This window comes from Python bivittatus, unplaced genomic scaffold (genome assembly GCF_059951505.1).
Source record: "Python bivittatus isolate LINGU-HERP-01145 unplaced genomic scaffold, Pbiv_v1 ctg000220_np1212, whole genome shotgun sequence".
Classification (NCBI taxonomy): domain Eukaryota; kingdom Metazoa; phylum Chordata; class Lepidosauria; order Squamata; family Pythonidae; genus Python; species Python bivittatus.
The window spans coordinates 42730874-42752188 of NW_028277048.1; the positions used below are offsets into that span (position 1 = coordinate 42730874).

At 38.5% G+C, this 21315-nt stretch overlaps 1 protein-coding gene across 8 annotated transcripts in view; it reads right to left on the reverse strand.

The window, feature by feature from the left end:
* Nucleotides 1-21315, reverse strand: part of CACNA1G (calcium voltage-gated channel subunit alpha1 G) — a 208070-nt gene that overhangs the window by 74539 nt on the left and 112216 nt on the right. For all 8 annotated transcript variants that reach the window (XM_088138459.1, XM_088138463.1, XM_088138462.1 and 5 more), the window contains exons 17-19: nt 18777-18900; nt 12568-12636; nt 9881-10065 (exon numbers count right to left, since the gene is read on the reverse strand). In XM_088138459.1, the coding sequence (XP_087994585.1) occupies nt 9881-10065; nt 12568-12636; nt 18777-18900 (378 nt within the window). The remainder of the gene's footprint in view (nt 1-9880; nt 10066-12567; nt 12637-18776; nt 18901-21315) is intronic.

Sequence of the window (21315 nt, forward strand, 5' to 3'; positions counted from 1 at the left end):
ATAACTTTGCAGCTGCAGACATTTCTGAACAGTTGAATTTACAGATTTTGCCAGATGCTGACCTTAAAAAAAAAAGACATTTTTGCCTACAGACATTTTAAAACAATCGAATCTAGAAATTGTTAAGAGTAGCACACGCAACTTATATTCTTTCCCCTTAAGGCTACTGCCAACAAAAATGTCAAAATATGAGGAAAATTCTATATCAAAGGACAAAAATTGCAGGCAGTAGGCTAATACATTTCACATAGTGGAGAACCTCCTTAGATTTATTTTATGTTGGTGTGTCTATGTAATGGGCTGTGAGAAGGACCTTGGGAGGCAGGAGGAAGAGCCACAGCTTAGACAACGGTCTGGTAAGAATCCAAAGGAGCGATGGGGTGGAGAAAGTGTCTCTAGTTCTCTGGAAAGTAAAGGCAGGGGAGGAGGGAAGCACTTTCAGACTTGCAAGTTTCTTTTACTATAACCTTACAAAAAAGGTAGTATTAGTACTCATGGTTTTGGTTTCCAGTCTGGACTACCTCGAAGGGCTGACAGTCCACTTCAGCTCAGTTTCCTATAATGTGGACTATCACATCTCTTTTCTTATACTCAGTAAAACTGAATAAATAAATGAAAACCCCACAACCATAGTTTTATTAGTTCCTTCACTGAGAAGTTAAACAGTAATCTGTTTGACTTCATGGACAAAACACTCTTTGGCTTCATATTCCAGAGCACAATTCAACAGGCAAGTCCCTTCTTTCCTGTGTACAAAGGTTTACTTCTGCCAAAAGTCTGAATTGATGGTTTTAATCCAACCACTATCACCAGCAGAACTATTTCCTAACTGGGATTTCTGAGCATTATTGCCCATTAGGAGAAATCTCTTTCCATCACTTATTTCGTTCCTTCTCTAAAGCTCTAATAATGTATATTTTTTTCTACATTTCACCTCTCATTAAAGCTGAAATTAATATAGTACTTTTGTCATCCTTTCTTGTCATTATTTGCATTCTCAGGAAAACAGACTTTGGCTGATCCCACTAGAAAGGCTTTCTTAATTTAATTGACCTTAAATGCTTTAATTCTTGCATACTTGTGGTGTGACCTTATTTCACCTAAATATCTAGCAGTATTAATCAAATCAGATTTATATTTTCAGTGCTATTTGTTAATTCTGATTTTGTTTTTGGCTGATCCATTGCCTGCTGCATTAAGCCACTAACATTGGGTAAATGGCCTTTGGAATTACTATTTCAGGTTTTGTGAGTCAAACAGATTTGTATGAACATATTTGGGTAAGAGGAACCCATCCATTTTTTTCCAAGTACAACTATGAATACCTATTATTACTTAATATGAAATAGAATATTTCCTCCTCCTTTCTTTATGGACTAATATACCCAACTGCATATTTTTAATAATGATTGTACAAATCACCAGAACCATCTATTGTGAATGTGCTTCCATATGTGTAATAATGAATTCCATATCCATAAAGCAACTTTGGATGTGTATAGATCAAACATACTTAGCTTCAGAAAGGTCATTCGGCTCCTGTGAGAACAAGAGTATTGTATGAAGCTACCTGAATACTTAATCACATCACTGGCTCATCTTACTCAATTCTTGGAAAGTTTCAACACACAGTTTAGCGTGACTTGAATAAATTGAAACAAGCTTTAGGCTTGAATGCTCCCCTCTTCTCCTCCCACCCAGATGTGAAGAAAAGTTTGGAACATTTCACTTCCTTTCTACATATTTGAAGTTTGTACTATTACCTGAGCTAACAAACGGCAACTAAGTCAATACGTGCATACAATACAATATACAATATACAATAAATACATGAAAAGCTGTATTTAATGTAAATGAGAACCCAAACTTTTGAAGTCTTCTTTTGTAGCCCTACTGAAAGACAGAAACTCCAAGCACAAGATGGGTGGCTTAGCATGATTTCAGAATAGGATGGTTGCTGTATCACTTCCACTCAAAGATTCATTTCATTAGGTATTTTCTGAGCCTGGGCCCTTTCCCATGCAAAGCTGAAGACTTCTCAGAAACAGCAGAGGCAAATATCACAGATGTTCAGATTCCACTTTCCCTCTCTCTGTGGGACTACTAAAAATCAGATTTTGCATTCTGCATGGGGGTGAATATAGATGAATTCTAACAGGCATTTAAAAACTACATTTTACAAATTGATCTCAAAAAATGAATAAAATTCCTCACATCCATTCACAACTCTCCCCCCCCCCACACACACTTATATTTGATTTGGTCTTGACTTTCTGATCTTAGTTATGATATACCTTTCTAAACTGTCCTTTTTACTAACTCACTGTTGCCATATTTATTGCTTGACCTTTAACTGTAGAGCACCTACTGAATACAGCAGAACATTTCCTAATTGTGGATTAAAGTCCTATAGTTGGACAGTGTGAATATTGCAATCAATAGGGAAGACAGAAGTGTATAGAAAAACCAAGTACTGTAGTTAGAATTACTGTATTAAGACTTCCTAAGGTCAAGAAGAAGCACATTCACAATGGATGCTTCTAGTGACTAAGAGGAAGTTTGCTTGCTTTGTGATAGCTACCTTGTCCCTCAACCAGCCTTCTGCTACCTGCCACATTTTGTACATGTTCGGATCATAACTCTCAAGCCCTTGGGTATTATGGGAAATGGAGTTTTAAGCTGTATGGAGGGCACCAGATTAGAAAAACAGCCTTTACAATTATTTCAATGCACTCACATTCTTATTGTCAGGAAGTATATGAGTTACTAATACACTAGTATTTAGCATAGATATCTTTACACTCATAATAAACAGATAATACATATCCTAAGGAAGTCATAACTAAACTTATTTAAAAATATAGATTAATTGTATAAAAACTAGGGTTGTGGACCTGATATAACTTCTTATAGATACTAACAAGTTTGTTAGGTGTTTTCAGAAATGCTAGGAATACCATCCTAGGAAGATGCTTGCTCAACAACTGGGGTTCAAAATAGCTGTTATTTCTACTTTTCCCCTAGACACTTGCCTTGATCACCATCATGATATTATAAAGGATAAAGACCAAGATAATAGAAAAGAATACCCCAAATAAGGAATCAAAACCACAGACATTATCTTAAGGACAGAGTATATAGGGAATTGAGACCCAGTTTGGTCTAGTGGTGAAAGCACCAGGCTAGAAACCAGGAGACCGTGAGTTCTAGTCCCACCTAGGCACAAAGCCAGCTGGGTGACTTTGGGCCAGTCCCTCTCTCTCAGCCCCAGGAAGCAGGCAAGGGCAACCCACTTCTGAAAAACTTTACCAAGAAAACTGCAGGGACTTGTCCAGGCAGTCTCTGAGAATAGGACACAATTGAACGGATAGATAGATAGATAGATAGATAGATAGATAGATAGATAGATAGATAGATAGATAGGATTAATGGGAAACTGGCTGATGTTAACAACTGTGCAGTCCCAGTAACAGTTAATTAATGTTAACATGAATTAAGGAATAATAACAAGTGGGAAGTTAAGGCTTACAAGACTACTCATTACCTGATCAGTGGACTGCATCATACTTGGTCTACATCCTGTTGAAAGGGAGAATATTTTGAGATAGTGAGGAAAAAAAGCAAAATTATTGGGGGGATTGCTTAGAGGGAGGGAAAACTTTGTTCTGGAAAAGGGTTTGTTTTTTGAGAATCCAGATCATGCATTTTGTTATCAAAGAGCCTCATGTGTACAATTTATGTAGTAGGTAACTTGTAACTTCTTGTTTCTTGAGTATGGGTTGGTTCTAATCAATAAGGTATTTTGCTTTCATTGTAACTTAGCCGTTTTCATACAGAAATAGATGTATCTCAAGAACCAAGTTCTAAGCACTGTAACGGATGGGATAGCATTATGGGAAGCTGCCTTGAAAGAGGGAGAATCAGGCTTTTCCTACTCTGACTTGTGAATTTTGTTTGTCTATTCCTTCTCAACTGGTTTCTCAGCACAGACAAAAGGAAATTTGAAGTGGAAGGGCAAAAAGGAACACAGGGAAAGGCAACTAATAATAATATGGAGGTATCCTCTAAACATTCCTTGAAATTATGAACATATGAAATTGCTTTAATACTGAGTTAGAACATTGGTTGCTCAATACTGTCTACATTAGTTTTTCCCAGCTTGGTATTCTTAATAAGTACATTAAGAACGCTTTTCACTCTGAAAACAGTAAAAGCTCCTGAAAGACATTGCTCGAATTGCACATTGCCCCCAAGCACACTTGTTGCTTCATATTTGATCCTTTGTTGAGGGCTGGGACAGGCAGCATTCTGGTGGCATTCTTTCCTCCAGGCTCCCCTTGGCCAGTTGTAGTTAACTACAAAGGAGCAGGATTCTGCAGATCAAGATAGTTGTCCCCCCCAACCCATCCCCGCAAGTTTAAGTATTTCAAGGCTGTCATCCTTAATTCAACACAGAGACATTCTCCCTTTGTCTTGAATTTCCTTCCCTTAAAATGCCTCCTAGTTTAAACAGTCCCCCATTTCTCTTGTCTTTATTAGTGTTCCAGTGACTCTGGGCAAGCTTCCTCATCTTTACCAGCCTTCCTCTATTAGGGCAAATCTTGGCGGGACATGAGGCGCAGTTCGCCCCTTTTCAGGATATAATAAATGTATAATTCAGCCTTTCCTGGTCTGGTTCTCTCCAGATGGGCTGGAATGTCAACTGTTTGTCAAAAGGAAACTGCTTTGGCTGGGACTGGTAAAAAATTAATCTACAAGCATCTGAATAGTTCTCCTGATTAAATTAATCATGCTAGGCATAACCTGCAGTATTCCACTGAACAGTTTAAAGCATACAGTATATGTCCCTAAGCAGTAGAAATAAACTAATTATATTTGTAATGTTATCACTCTTCTGCTGTCTCTAAGTAAAAAAATCCAGCATAGTCCCCATCTATAATAATAGAAATATCGCACTTTCTCACCTCCATTGCTTTTCCTGAGCAATTATAGCAAAAAAATTATACAGAGGATCACTTTGTGTTAATAATAGAATATTAGATTCTCTTCTTTAAAAAAAGGAAGCAGATGGATCATCTTTATATAATTTCATCAACTAGGTGTTTCTCAACCTTGGCTGCTTTAAGCTGTGTGGACTTCAACTCCCAGAATTCCCTAGCCAGCAGGGCTGGCTGGGGAATTCTGGGAGTTGAAGTCCACACAGCTTAAAGCAGCCAAGGTTGAGAAACACTGAACTAGGAGATGCACAAATTTAATGTGTCTGTTTTGAAAGCTATTGTCTAATCCGGGTAGAAGGTAAGATATGTGGGTCAGCAGGTAGGTAAGATTTGTGGATAGCCATCAAGGATGCAAACCATCATGTGCCCGGCCTTGGATGGGAAGTAAAGTCACAACCACATGACTTTGGCCAGTATTAATAATGCTTGCACAACTTCCATGAAAGCGAGGGTTTTAATGGTGTGGTTAAAGCTGGCTTGGATCACAAGGGCAATACTTCACACAGACGGCATACCATGTGGAGCAATGCCCATCTGGTTTGCATCCTCTGTGGCCACCACATCACAGAGTGCATGTATGAAGTGGCGCCCTTTGGGCTAAAAAAAGACACGTTCTTGTTTAAGCTGTCTCCTACCAAAAGGAGAGAGAGAGAGAGGGGGGAAAAAACCCTGTGTTATCCTTTGTGCTGGGAAAACCGTTTTGGAAATATGTAGGCAGGTTTTGATGAAAGCTTTGGATGAGCTAGATAGGGTTTCCAGTGGTCTTCAGAGCCAGTATGAAATCTTTGTCCTTTTCTCATGACTTTTCTTCCCTGCCTACTGCTCCCTTCCTCCATAAACTCCACCTTCTATATTTTTCGGGGGGAGTGGGGGAGGACAGCAGATTCCTTGAAGCAAACTGTATCATGAAAAATAATCATCTGCAAATGGTTGCAATATGCATTATGCAACTTGCATAATTTCTTCTGAGCACTGAAACCACATTTAGATTTCTTTGGTGCAAAGTACACACAGTTTGGCCTTAGAAACCTCTATACCATTTCATCAGCTTCAATGATAATGCAGTTCTTTTGTCTCCAGGAAATAAAAATGTAAGGACTTTTTGCAGAAAACAGCTAATCTCTAGTCACTGAAAGATGACAGCATGATTTTGCCTGTGGACTCCAGGCATCATTAAAGATAATGGATGCATTCTTCTCAGATGCAGAGCACTGCTGGATCATGTTTGTGAAGGTCTGCCAACAAGTGAAGAAACCATATTTCCAGCATGTTAATGGTTACTTGGACAAGCAAGCTATCTTATCCATGGGAGCCATATCCATTTGCCACCAAGAGAGGGAAGATGAGTGCAGTAAGAATATGATAGAAAAGAGTTACAAAATGACTCTTGTACTCTCCTGTTATGAAAACTGAATAATTCATACATTTCAGAAGCCAAAGTCAGGGCATTCAACCTACCTAAATTATTCTGGATAGATTTTTCTTGTAGTTGATCCCAGCCACTGCAGTTTGGATGCTTTAGGTAGAAATACTTCGATTGTGATCAATTCATACATGAAGGGACTAGCAATTACTACTGCACCTCAGGGAATTTTTGATAAACAGTTGTTATTATTCCCTTCCCTTCTTCTTAAAGGACTTTTCAGGGTGATGTCCTATATTGTGTCTACAAGCCTTAATAACTGAACTCCTGATCAACTCACATGTCTCCAGAAGAAAGTATATCAGTTTCATAAAGGCAATCTGATAAATGATTTATCCCCAGAGACCTTTTCTCTGGACAAGAGGAAAAGTAGAAGTTAGAGTACTGTTCCTATATGTCTCACATAACTCTGCTCTGCTTAACCATAAAGCTTTTATCAATTAAAGAAGGGACAACATCATTGATGAAAACTTTGGCTGAAAACCCATCTCATCTTTATGGCCACCTATACCTAAACATTTTTTTTTCTTTTTCTTTTCTCTTAAAAGAAAATAAATGTCTTGAAAAAGGGACTCATCTGGCTAATGTGGCATAAAGATTATGCAGATCAAGAATATGGCATTTTACACCTTGGGATTGAAGAGACAGAATGAGAAGACTGTAGCGAAACTTATACTTTGAACCTGATTGTGCCTATAACCTTACACTGACTTAGGTAGGGAATTATTCATAGCATTCTTCTGGAACAATGAAAGAGAGCCAATGCCTAGGCAAACTAGCAGTCTTATAGAGTGGCTACTATAATGATGTGTGGGAATGACCTTGGGAGAGTAGGGGAAGAGCCACAGGCAGGGGAACAGTTGGATAAGAGGCTGCTGAGCCTGCAGAAGGAATATGGACCTGGCAAACATCTCAGAAGGGACCCTCCCTAGTTTCTTAGGGTGTAAAGGAGACAGGGGAGGATTGTACTTTCAGACTTGCAAGATTCTGTCAATGTAACCTTACAATGAAATAGAGTTAGCTCATCTGGTCATGCTTCCTGTCTGGAACAGAGGAAAAAGGGGCATTTCTTGACAGGGGTGTCCATGTGTGTGAAGGTAGCGCGCCAAGTGTTGTACAATGCATCACTTCTAAAAGAATGGCTTTGGCTGCAGGGAATATCACTACCCAGGAAGTCTGTAGAAACACTGTAACAGTGCTTCCCAAGATGCTGTGGCCACTGGTAGTGAACGTCTTCACTTAGGGTTGCTGCTCTGGAATAATGTCCTCTGAGAAAGAGGAAAAATAATTATATATCACTAACTCTCTCTCTTTCCCCTGTGTATCTTTCTGTCTATAACCAATATCTTTCTGAAAGATCTGGGACAACAGTTTAAAATAATGAATTTGCATATATACCATTTCAGTTATCTGTTCTCCTGCTCTTACAGCAAGCTTTGGACCTTGCTGCTATTTAAATCTGAGTCTTTCTTTAAAATTATGTGCAGAAAGAAAGGAAAATAAGAAAGTGAGAGAGAAAAAAAAAAACTCCATAAAAACATACCTCTTATAAAATCAGAACTAGATTTACATTTATAGTCATTATGAGTTATATAGTTAAATTATGCAAGTTTAAACTGACTTAGTTTATTTAACAATAGGAAAATATAGAAATTAAACATATAAACTAGTATATACAGTTTTAATTTCTAAAGAGTCCTCCCATTAGGACTCCTGCTGATAAAATGCATGCTTAAATATAGAAAGTGAGGCACATTTTTCAGACTATTTGTGTAATTGATGGCAAATGGAGACTCTCTTCTAAGACTTTTTTCCTTATGCTGTTCATAGTAATAATTGCATTGTGTATTTTATGATTTTAATGGTGTGGATTACTGTTACACTATTTCTGATGGCAGCTGCTTTAAACTCCTCTGCAAGGAAATTCAGAAAATGCAATACAAGTAAATAAAACTATTTGCAGTAATACATTAACACTGTTCCGGAATGATCACATGTACTGTATTTATTTCCTTCCTTCTTTAGGCTCCTACGTCGCTAAATTCCCATAGGATTTAAGCAGCTTACCAAGAGAGGGGGTTAAAATGGTCCAATGCATTAAGGACCAACCATGACAGGGCCACCCATGGGGTAAGATAAACTCCCTGCCCTGAATGTCTTCCTAAAGTCCTTTACGGCCCTTGGAAGCCCAGTAAAAGTGGAGGAAGACTGGATATCTGGGGGTAAGCTGTTCTATAGAAGGCACTTTGTTTCAGTCAACACTTCTCTCAAATGAAACTTCTTCCCAGTCTAGGCACAATTTTTATATGAAGCAACTGGCGTGGGCAAAGTATACATGTGGATGGCTGCTCCTAAATCTCCAGCTAGCAAGCTATTCAATCAGTGAATCCCACATCTGGAAACCAAGGCCTGTGTCACCATTTCAAAAATCAGCTGGAACTATGTGGAAAACTACCAGTGCAAATGGTTTATTGCGGAAAACTACAGAGTTCATATATTTGACATCCCCTGTGGATTGCTCCCTGTATGAACTGGGTCTCAGGCCAATCCTGCCCTTGCCTTGAAAGAAAATAGGTATGATTCTCATTCTTTCTTCTACATCTTTTGGAAGCTTTGTTAACTCATAAAACCAGATTGCTTTTGGCAATATAACGTGCGAAGCTCAACACATTTCAGTTATGCCATTTTTGGACTGCAGAGGATTCAGTGGGCAAAACCTAGGTGCTCCCAGCTCACCCATTACTTTTTCAGGCCAGCAGATCTTTTTGGTGAATTAGGCTCAAAGGGGCCATAGATACAGTAACTTTGTGAGAATATAAAAGACGTTAGGATAACATATATTGGGGACGAACAATTATTGAATAGCCCTTCAGGCATGTTCTCTCCAGTATCTAAAATCTGCCTCTCAAGAATTGAAATTAACTTCTTGTTTACTTTATACAAATTCTGTCATAAAGTGTAAGCATCTGACTCACAATTATGTATACCCATAAAATAAAATTTTATGCCAATAAAAGACCATAGTTCTGATCCTGTGCACTCACTGCAGTGCAGATAAATTCCATGTATTATTTAACAAGAGCAATAAGTTGCTTGCACCAACAACACCTCTGACAAGTGTCCAAAGTCTCTCTCAATAATTGGCTTTTTATCCAGTTACTGTTCTGTATTATCAGGATCCTCTTCCACTCACAGTTCTCTAACATTCTTCATGTTTGGCCTGGTTTGCCTATAATACTAAGCATAAGGTAGCAGGTTTAGTTTCTGCTTTTCATGGTGTATGAACCACAGATGACAGCTTGGTGCTATATGCATAGCAGACCATTAATGTTTGTTCAAAAAACCCCATGGTTAAAATGTCCTTGCTTCATGTTTTGCATCCATCATACAGTTCATTAATTTCTCCTTACCCAATTTATGCCAGTTGACCATTCTGTATCACCCAACAGATTTTTCTTACCTTAATGGCCTAAGAGTTCGCAGCAGCCTTAAAACTCTTAGCATTCCAAGGATTTTTGTTCCACTATCGGAAACCATTGAAACCAGGATATCAACCACAGAGATGAGAACCAGCACCCCATCCAGCACATTCCAACTGCTTCTCAAGTAGGCCTTCTCTCCAAAGCACAAGCCCAGAGCCACCACCTGCCAAGATTGCAAATTGCAACAAAACCCAACTAATTTAGTCACCACACCATCAACGTATTTATAATGCATGATTTACACATACGTGATTGCAAATGCACTGACTTCCCAGTTATAGAAACATAACTAAGCAGATTCTACAAAGTGTTATGGTGTAAGGTTCATAAAAATAACTCTGCAGAAACATTCCAGATTGTCCCTTTAATAGCTGATATATTTTTAATGCAAATCAAAACCTAACTGCACCAAAGTATTTACCATGATGTATAGCAATTTCATAAAAGAATGGCATACAGGATTATTTCTTTATCAGTGCCTACAGATAGAAGCACTAAGGTGTGATGACCATATATTATCCTAGACACGAAGCTTCAGAATGAAGAGGTCACAAAGATGTTCCAAATCTTAAACATTAAAAAGCTATTGTTTTTTCTCCTTAGACTCTGTTGAAGAAGGATGATCTTTTTTTCTTTGTTTTCTCAAGGAATTACAACGTGTGAACAAAGCACTTTAGAAAATGTACTCTTCTGGTCTTATCTTAAGCAAGCATGTTTAAATGGGAAGTGTCTCAAAGAGTACATAGTAGATAACAATCGAGATACTGAAAACAAAGCCCAGGATAAGCATAATTTTCATAAAATGCACATACTATGCTAAATTGTTGCAGAGAATCTGAATTCAATGGTTGATGTGATTAAAGGTATATGCAATGGATGGTGGTACACAGTCTACTATGACTTCCACAGACTTCATTTTTTACATTTCATTGCCCTCTGATCTTGCTTCTTACAACTCCTTCCCCCAACATGTGTCTAACTTAGAATCACATTTTCTGCTATTCATTTTGTGATGAAATGGATTCTAATCCATTAAAGATTAGCCTTTAGTAAGTTTTTTTGGGATTTGCCATTAAAACTCTTTGTTGTATTTGCTGCAAGAGGTCAACAACGACCAACCGCTTTGTGATTAAAAGCCTCTGTGGTTTCAAAGACATTGTAAGAACACAGAGAGAGGGAGAAAGAAGGGAACAAAAGCAGTGCGCAAATCCACCAAATGCAAGGCAACTAGAGTCTAGGTTTTAACAGACTAGTTACTCTGTTATCCTACTTCTTCCAACAGTCCTTCCTCTTCCACTGATTTTTTTTCTGCAATCAGAAATGAATATTCTGTTCCCCACAAGATGTTACAAAAACCATTCAAAGCAAACATTATAGTCTTTCTGAAAATGAAATACCATTGGGGGAAAAAATATAAATGTGCCATCTCAAGAAAACATCAGTGATATTTTACCTTATTGTGAATAAGAAATAATTTACCTTATTTGGAAATAAAAATGAATAATCAGATATGGGGTTGGCTAGCCCCCTAGAGGCCTGGTGTTGCTTCCATCAGCCTTAGATTTTTCCTTTTCCTTTTCCTTTTATTTTTTGTAAATGTGTCCTCTTTAAATTTTAACTGTATATTTATTTATTGTTTTAATATGTTGTAAGCCGCCCAGAGTCCCCCATTGGGGGGAGATGGGCGGGGACAAGTTTAATAAACAAACAAACAAACAAATAAATATTACATTCTTATTCCAGAACTGGTTTTATTTTACTTGGAGAGATTCTCCTCCAGACTCAGTTTCAGAAACTGGGTGATTCTTACAGACAGGCTTTTCTTAGGAGTATCGTCTGAGTTTAATTGAATAGGTACAGCTGCCATGCCTCCAAATCCCTTTGCAACTAAGCTTAAATAGCTGCGATAAGAGATGGGATAGATGAGACAAAGAGATTCCCATTTACTTCTGCCTACATCTCTCTCTTCTGCTTATTCCTTGCCTGCCATAAATAATATAATGCAAGTCCTCTAGGCAAGAAATTTTCCTATTTAACATCATGCACCCTGTTGGTATCAAAGCAGGTATAGTTGTAGAAATGAAGAAACTGTGATGAGGCACTTTGTAAAACAGTATACTATATGTTTGATATTCTTTCCATAACATCCACACATTAAACATCAGTTTAATTTTAGGTGTGTGCTTAAATTCTGGGAAGAATATGGAGTATACAGTATATACTTTGGGTGAAAAAAAGTATTTCCTTGTGGATTCCTTGGGGTTCTCTGAGCTTGGTTGTTTTCTTGCAAACGTTTCGTTACCTGGCTAGGTAACATCTTCAGTGCTAGTGTTTCCTTATTGGAATCTCTCATTTGCACTCTTGCATGTGCAGTGTACAGAATGATTTACAACCTACACAGACATTAAAAGCACAGAAATAATTTACCTTATTTTGAAATAAATTGCAATTGACCAGTAAACACATGAGTCTAGCATACAACCCTAGAAATATGGGCCAAGCACTCACTGATGCTTATGAGTTTCAATTGCACACAGAGCTTCCACACACATCTGGGAAAATCCATGTTCATACTGACACACAATGTGGGTAGGTGGGATATGTTCAGTGGCAGCGGAGTTGCATAATGTGATGATCTGTAATGATCAGAGGCTGGACTATTTACCTTTATGGTCATTTCAGCCAAGAAGATTGCTGTGAAAATATAATTGGAGAGAGTGAGGAAAATCCGTTCCTGTGGAAAGAGAGAGAGAGAGAGATGAAATGAGATTTAACAATCTTACTTATCAAGACTTTTAGGAAACAACACCCCAAATATGTGCAAGATCAGACTTTTCCTCTTCTGATCCTTTATCTCCCTTAGCACCCTGGACAGCTGCTAGATATTGGGATGGGGTAGAGATCCTTATTTTTATAATTTCCTGCCTTGCTCCTGTCATGAACTATGGTGTCATTCTAGTTGTCTCAAGAAATTCAGCATACACTGAAGGACATACAAGAAAGTGGAAGGCACAACATGTTATCATCCTATCTAATCTTATGGGGTAGGAGGAGACAACTCTTGAAAACTTAGGCCTTACCCCCTTGTATGTCACAGTGCAGCTGATGTGAACCATACTTTCTCCTGTGCTTACTGTGTGGGCCAAGAAGGATGATAATACTTTCCAAATCTGCATTAATTAAGATGCACAAGCACCATTCTTTTGACTAAAGTCAAATGTATTTTCTACCTTTATTCAAAAGCAGTGGGAGGTTCAGAAATACTACTGTAGTGAGAAACCTTGCCAATGTTGCTCCTTTCATCAGTAAATAAAAGAACAATAGTGCTACATTAATTTACAAACTGCAAGGGAATTATACAGCTGAAGCAAAAATATAAGCAGATGCAATGTGAGTTTCAAAACAATTATATATCCAGTTAACCAGTTCCGAACAGGAGGCCAAACCCTTCTTTATTTCGGCAACCCACCCTAAGAGAACAAAACCTCATTCTTTCTCTACACCTGCCTGTCACCTTGAAATAAGGTTTGTATTTCCCTCTTAATTACCTCACTATTAGTGGGTTGATTAACTCCAGTCAAGATTTTCAGTGTTTCAGGAGGAAAGCTGTACCAAAAGCTATTTATGGCACAAGGAATAGCTTGATCGTACAGGTGATGAGCTTCCAGTTAGTACAATGTTTATGTTACACATCACTATAAGCATGCAAGATTTCTTATAATACATCTACCAAATTCATTTTCATAATAATCTGTCTTGTTATTCTCCCATTTTACTGAAATGAAGAGCCGAAGACAACCTGACAATCCTCAGTTTATCCCAGAGGTAAGGAATCTGGTGTCTTCATGCTATTTTGAATGATAATGCCCACAATTCCTGCTGGCCTGGAATTATGGATATTGTAGTCCATAATGTCTGGAGGGTATCAGATTGGCTATTTTAACCAAAATTATTAGCTGCTTTGCAATCCTCTGGACCACATTACTATGGATAAATTGAATGGCTCTAACCACAACAGTAAACAAAAGTAATTAAAACCATACTTTTTAATAGTGATCTTTAAAGAAATTATGCTTTAGATCAGTGTTTCTTAAACTTGGCAACTTGAAAATGTGTGGACTTCAATTCCCAGAATTCCCTAGCCAGCATGTGGCTGGGGAATTCTGGGAGTTGAAGTCCACACACCTTCAAGTTGCCAAGGTTGAGAAACACTACTTTTGGACTAATATTTTTGCAATCTCTAATTATGCCAAAAGAAATAAGGAGGACACTAAAAAAGTGCTACTGGAAATAGAAAAGATTCTCAGAACAGATTTTATTTTGCTTAGAGGAGTGTTCCACCCCGCTTCCCCCTGCAGTGATAGGCTGGTTGATTTGAGACAGCTTAAGACAGTTAAACAATCCAAATCCCTGGAAAACAAAAGAATATTGATTTGAGATAATGGAGGTTCAAATAATATCAGTTTGAGTTTCAAGGCAACAACAGACTCATAAGAAGAAGTTGATGCATAACCCAGCTCCCTTAAATAGCTCCATCAGCAAGCTCTCTTTAGAGGATTTCTACTATCCTCTACCAACCTAGAATTCAGAATCCAGTTTCTCTTTTATCCCAGTAGTGCTATTCATTTACATCAATTGTTATTTATTCCTAACTCTTCCAGTTTGTTCATATCTGTAACTTGTCTTTTGTTTTGTGCCAAGCCATAACACTTCTCCCTATCTCAATATCAGTGGCAATTCTTTCTCCAGCCAATCATCTTGGCTCTCACTTAATCCTCCTGATTTTTGGACTTCACTATTCCAATCACCTGCAGAGTGAACTACTGCTGCTTTTAGTTGACTGTCTTTTACACCTGCCCATATTCTATCCTTATCTCTTTAGCTTTAGCCTCCAAATCTAGGCCTTGCTCAGGATTCTGATAATTCTCAGAAATCAAATATATCTCGCTCTAGATCACAGCATGCTTACATGCTGCGTGCCTCCTTGAGAATCTACATCACTGGTATTCTGAACTGACTGGTATCATTCTGAAAACCCAGAACCAATGCAATGAAAAGACTATTTCTACACTAGCACAACTTTTCTCGCTCCTTGGCAGTTCTTATAGGAGAAAAATGGCTAACTGAATCCATCCAATCTAGACATCAGGTAGCTGTTGCTAATTTTAAAATGTGTGTGACAGTACCCCAATAAATTCCTTAACAATGTGTAATTGGGGATATGGAGAGAAAAATAGGCATTTTAAAGTTAATAATGACTGTTAGCTCAAAAATGTCCCATCTAAATTTCTCATGTAAGATTTGTTATAAAAGTCAAGTCAGGGCAAGTGTAAATTTCTTTCTCGTGCTTTCCTGTTTCCCTGAACTGAGCTCTTGTTTGGCTAACGAAGAGCACGCTGAGCATATGTATTAGTTAATATCATTTCTGCAAGCAAATACAAAGGGAAAGATGAAGCAGAACCTTATATTTCTTTCATGCCATGTGGCTCACAAAGGGACAGGCAACCTCTTGGGGACAGAGATAAGATTTAACATTTCTTAGGGATAAGAGGACCGCATTGCCTCGAGCAGTGACACAAAGTCAGGCTGGGCTTTTCTGTCTTTTTCTGTTGGGGGAAGTTCCTTTATTTATTCTACAGCATTACACTTATTTTATAATAACAATTTTCATGTATTTCTTCTTCAAACCATCAGGCAATTATACCATCAAGTTTCAGCCATGAAGCTGCTGACATGTGGCAGCATGGAAAGAGAGATCTCCAAGAGGAGAGTTCAGGGTATGATCTCAAACAAAGCTTTTAGTCAGAGATGGAAAATCTATAGTCATTGATGGCCTTTATCTAACTCAAGCTCAGAAGCCTTTTCCCCAAAATTAGTGCAGGTCTCCAGCAAGAGTCATCAGCCCTTTAGCAATATGCAGGGCAAGAAAGAAGAGTTCAGAGGGGAGGAATTAGAGGGAGGGGGAGAGAGAAAGAAAAGAGTTGGGGTGTCCCTTGCTAGACTATCCCTCAAAGGCATGGAATTGTCAACAAAAAAAGTGTCCCACCCCTGATATATTTGGCAACAACTCAAATTAAGTTGCTAAGCTATAAAGGCATGTTTTCTAGAAATCAATGAAACATCATTCTTTCTGCTAGAAATGGTCTATGGTAGAACAGACAACAGTACGGGTCAACAGCAAAGGATTCAAGACTCTGAATGCATACTTCTGTATTCAAAAACAAGTTCCATTCATTGTAGGAAGGCTTGCTCTTAAGCAAGCAAGCATAACATTTTAGAACCTTGTTGCGTCTGCTTCTAGTTACTAACGGCAAATTATTCCATTTTAATACACTGCTCCCAGCTGGAAAAGCAATTTGACATATTGGTATCAAAAGCTATTTCTCTGCAAAGTTGAGCAAGCAAAAAGATGCAGCACAGTTTCTTAAACATTGTTCAGCCAGTTTATTTAAATAGTCTATAGACCATAACAAAATCCCAATATGATTTTAAAATATACAAAATTATAAAACTTTCTTAATCATAACCCTCAAAGACCCTATATAAATTAAAATCAAATCACTTCCTTATCCTAATTGCACAAGTTAGAAACTTTGCAACTACTAAAGTCTGACCGACTGGCTAAACATTGATCATGGTTGTACCTTCAACAGCATGGTTAATGTTAATAATAATAATAATAATAATACCTCTAAAATCTATTTCTTCATGGTTTGAATCCTCACAGAAAAGTACTCATCCCAGTGAAACTTATTACCTGTACCCATTCTTGTTACTAGTTATACATCTTAAACTCAAAAAACAGAAATTGTAGTGGCTGGTCCTCTACATATATAGCATTTCAGTAGCTGACACTGACGTTTCACCTGCAAATTTCAGAGGACCCCAGAGTGCCACAATAACTGCTCATTCAACTTGTCAAATCTGCAATTTAACATTAATTTTTCTTTATTCATAAGCACCCAAATACTGTATGTTGTCTGAAATGAACACATTTTCTCTCTGTGTGTGGTTTGCCTATTACTAAATCTGCACCTCTAAGCAAACTTACACAGAAGTAAGCCCCACCGAACTCAGTGGGGCATATGTCCAAGTAAACATGCATTTCCAGGCAACAATAAACTGAAATAAAATCACAGGATAATCAGATTAATGAGTGTTATCTGGTTGGTCCTTGACTGATAGACTGCTTGGAAGATCTGGCTTGGAAAAGAAGTTATGCAAATCTAGCAAAACATACCTGACAGAGAACTAAAATAAAGATCTTTGTTCATATCAGAATTGAGATGGAGATAAGTGAAGAAAAAGAATGACAAAAAGGAATCATTCTCTCCTCCTCTTCCCTTGCCACACTGGAATGCCAGCGCAGACAAAGAACCAAAAACCAGGACTATACCAAGACAGAGGAAAAAAAGGTTTTGAATATTTATTAAAGAAAATTATGACAGACAGAATTATTATATCAAATAAGCTATTTCTGCTGTGAGAGAAAGGATGCACCTCCCCTCCCTCTGCCAAAAAAGAGGAAATCTTGATGCCTTCAGCATATGAATACTGCTCTTAAGATACAGCAAAGTGGAATAAAGGCAGTTTGGCAGGGCAAAAACAAGAATAGTGAAAACCGTTCCTTCTTCTCCACTGTTGGGAAAGGAGCATTGCTTGCTGGAATTAATAACACACTCTTAAAAGCCACCCCCCACCCCTACCCCAAACCAGACAATTGCAAACAGATGAGCCCTGATCTTCATTTGTAGCCAACACCCCTAGTCTAACAGCAGGGAGTGAAAACAGCACTCACAATAGAATTTCCACTTAAATCTAACTTGGAGGCTAACTGTGCATCCATAATGGACAGATGCACAGCTAAGTTGCTAGGGCTCGGTGGCAAATCAACAAATTCCGCCAGGACGGGGAATGAAGCCAGTTTTGCCACTGAATTGAATACTGTTGCTTGGATTTAGCTGGAGAGCCTACTTAGCAAGTCAAGATGCTGATGTTGCTTGGATACTAGCACTGCCTGCGGGCTCGCTTCTGTGACCCCATAATACCTGCTCAAAGCTCTGTATTTGCAAGGGGAAAAAAATGCCAGGTCCACATCAGGTTTAAATATCTAACCCTCTCTATTCTGCTAAAGAAGATAAGGATATTTGAACTCACTTCTTTATCAGCTGTATTGGATAATGCATCCTATGCAGTTTCCAAGAAAAAAGTTGCATGTTGTACTTTGGGTTGAACAAACAATGTATGCTTTTCCCTGTAAGCACGCGTGTATGTTTTTGAGTCAGTGTTGACTGCTGGTGACTGCCTGGACTAGTCCATGCAGTTTTCTTGGCAAGGTTTTTCAGAAATAGTTTATCCTTGCCTCCTTCCTTGGGCTGAGAGAGAATGACTGGCCCAAGGTCACCCAGCTGGCTTTGCCTCAGGCAGGCCTAGAACTCACGGTTCTAGCCTGGTGCCTTAACCACTACATCAAACCACACCTTTAAGTAGCTGTGCACTAATCCTTCTTATTGTATCATTTTAAAAGCACAGGCCTGTACATCCCATGTTTCTAAAAACTATAAGAAATTTGCAGCTCAGTGGGATGGGGAGGCAGGGTGATAAAGCCTTGATAGTAATCAAACAGAAAAGGTATGCTGAGACGGCTGCCACACACATCTGCTCTGATCTTTTGCCTGGGCTATCTCTCAGTACACATCAGAGTAATTTAATTTCACTCCATTTATTCCCTTTCATGCCCTCTGAGTTCCACCTCCTGTTGATAAAAGAAACTAATAGAAAGAACAAATATTGATACAAGTCCCACATAAACTCAGCGTGCACGACAAGGTGGCTACATTAATTGGGAAGTGATACAGCTTAGCAACTACTCACAGCACTGTAGGGTTCAATTTTAGGACGTTCCATTGCAATGGTGATACAGTTCAGAAAAATGATAACCAAGACGATGTGATCAAACATCTTGTGAGAAATGATTTTATTGCATATCAGACGGAATCTAAAGGGAAGAGGAAGAGAAGTCACTGAAAGCTTCTGTAAAATGAAATCTCTCCAAAGTAGAGACACAATCCTCTTCCTCTCCTATTCATATGTGACTACCATTTCTTTCCCATTTGAAAAAATCTGCAGCTACAATTGTTTAAAACAGAATTTGCTTCAGGGACAACTCTCATCTGTCCATGTCCTCCTCTTCTACCCCCTTCATGCAAATCATCTAAAGAAAATCATAACTTCAAAATTGGTCTTGATACACAGTACCTTGTTTCTCAAATTGTGTACTGCTCCCATGTCATGAGGAATGAATGAATGAATGACTCTTGTGAGCTAAAATAGGCATATGGAGAGCAGGCTGTCCAGTGTTCTCTACATGATTCACCATTCTGGCCTAGCTTCCTTGCAGTTGGACTCCAGTGGAGGCTGGGGGTGGATAATTAGATTCTTCTGTGGTTCTGCCTTGGATGTATTGGAATCATTCACCCACTCCTGATGGACAGCATGGTTCTCTTTTATAAGATGTGGCCCGCTATGGTTCATCACAAGCCAGCAGTTCATGCTTGCCATCTTGCAATTAAAAGTATGGGCAGGAAGGGTGTCATTAGATTCAACCAATGGCAAAGATCCAGAGTCCTTCAGCCTCAAGAGTTCCCCAAATTCATCACTACCCTGACCTTCAAAAAATTACAAAAAGGTGCTAGACATAATTATAGTTTTCTTTTGCAGATAATCAAATGGAAGGAAGGAAGGAAGGAAGGAAGGAAGGAAGGAAGGAAGGAAGGAAGGAAGGAAGGAAGGAAGGAAGGAAGGAAGGAAGGAAAAGTACTTTGGTCAAAAGTAGGGAAGGGGGAAGAAACAATAAAGAATGGATATGCTGGGAAAAGGAAGATGTTTAGGAGGGGAAACAAGAGGGAACTGGAAGATGGAGAACTCAAAAGTGTGTGTGAGGGTTTTCAGAAAAGATTTTAACCCTGGCAGAACTAGTGATGATCAGATTAATCACACTTATAAAAAGATGGGGAAGGGAGTTGATCCTTAGAGGAAGAACATTCTTACTTGTTTTAAGAGTGAATTGCTCTTGTAACTGTTGACAATATTTGATGAGAATTCTGAGAACAGAATCCCAACACATTGGAAGGGAAATAGGTTGAAAAAAGACAAATTAAAGCTTTGATGAAAGTTCCTTTTTTCCTAGCAGTCTGTAAAGTTAAACCAGCCTTGCTCAAGCTGGTGTCTTCCAGATGTGTTGAGACTCATTCTAACTTGGAATTCTGGGAGCTGTACTCCCAATACATCTGGAAGACACCAGCTTGGCAAAAGCTAGGCTAAATGAACTGGGAAAAGGTACAGGGTCATAGCAACCTGGACAATTTCTCATGTAGGCAAACAGCAATTTTGGGGAAGGAAACTACAACTAGGAAAATAGTCCCTACTCTCTCTCAGTATAGTTTATCCTAATTTGGGTCCACCTGCTTTAACCTTAGGGAAAAAATAATGAGTTAAATAACTCATTGAACTGGACCTTACATTTCTTCTAAATATGACATTTCATGAAGTAATAGGGCAATTTAGTATTTAAAAAATTTGTTAATTGCAATTTCTTTGAGGCACATTGGTGGAAGCCTCATGTGATGCAGGAAAGGACACCCCCCCCCCACATTCCCATATAGTCCAAAGGACATCTAAACACTTTACAGTGATCCAGGGACACAGAATTGCTGAAGCTACTCTGTTAGAAATATTGTGTCCAATTTACTCTGACATTAGCTCATGATGAGGATATTTTTGGGATCCATTTGGTGTTAAGATTAATTTTTATAACTATATTTGTGTGTGAGAGAGACAGTGCATGAATGAGAGAGAAAGTGTGTGTATTAACCTAAAGCAAAATTCAAGCAGAAATTTTCAAAAAAAGTATTTCTTCCCCATGAAAAGATTAAAAACTGTCTTAGACTAAGTTTGGTTATAATAGAAGATAATATCTGTAGCTCAGGGTTGAACTGTGGAGTCCTCGATGGTCTCTGAGTTAGTTTGTTTGCTTGCAGACGTTTCATTACCCAACGAGGTAACATCATCAGTGCCAGTGAGTGTGGGGTTTGCTCCCTGTTTATATACAGAAGCTTGCTCTGCCAGTGTTGGTGGGGGTGTGGTTTTCTCCTTGGTAGTTCCTTAATTAGGGTATTGTTTTCTGCTTGATTGTTTGTCTGATGTTAATCCCTGCTTATCTGGGTGTTGGCTGCTGGAGAGGATGTGTTCTGATCTTTTTTGTTTCCTTCTTAGTTTTCTTATTGTCTCTTTTGAATGGTGTGTAAATGTGGTTTATTTCTATGTGTCTATTGATGGCTGATTTGTCTGAATGCCAAGCTTCCAGGAATTCCCTAGTGTTTTTGGGTTGAGCTTGGTCTAGGATGCTCCCAGT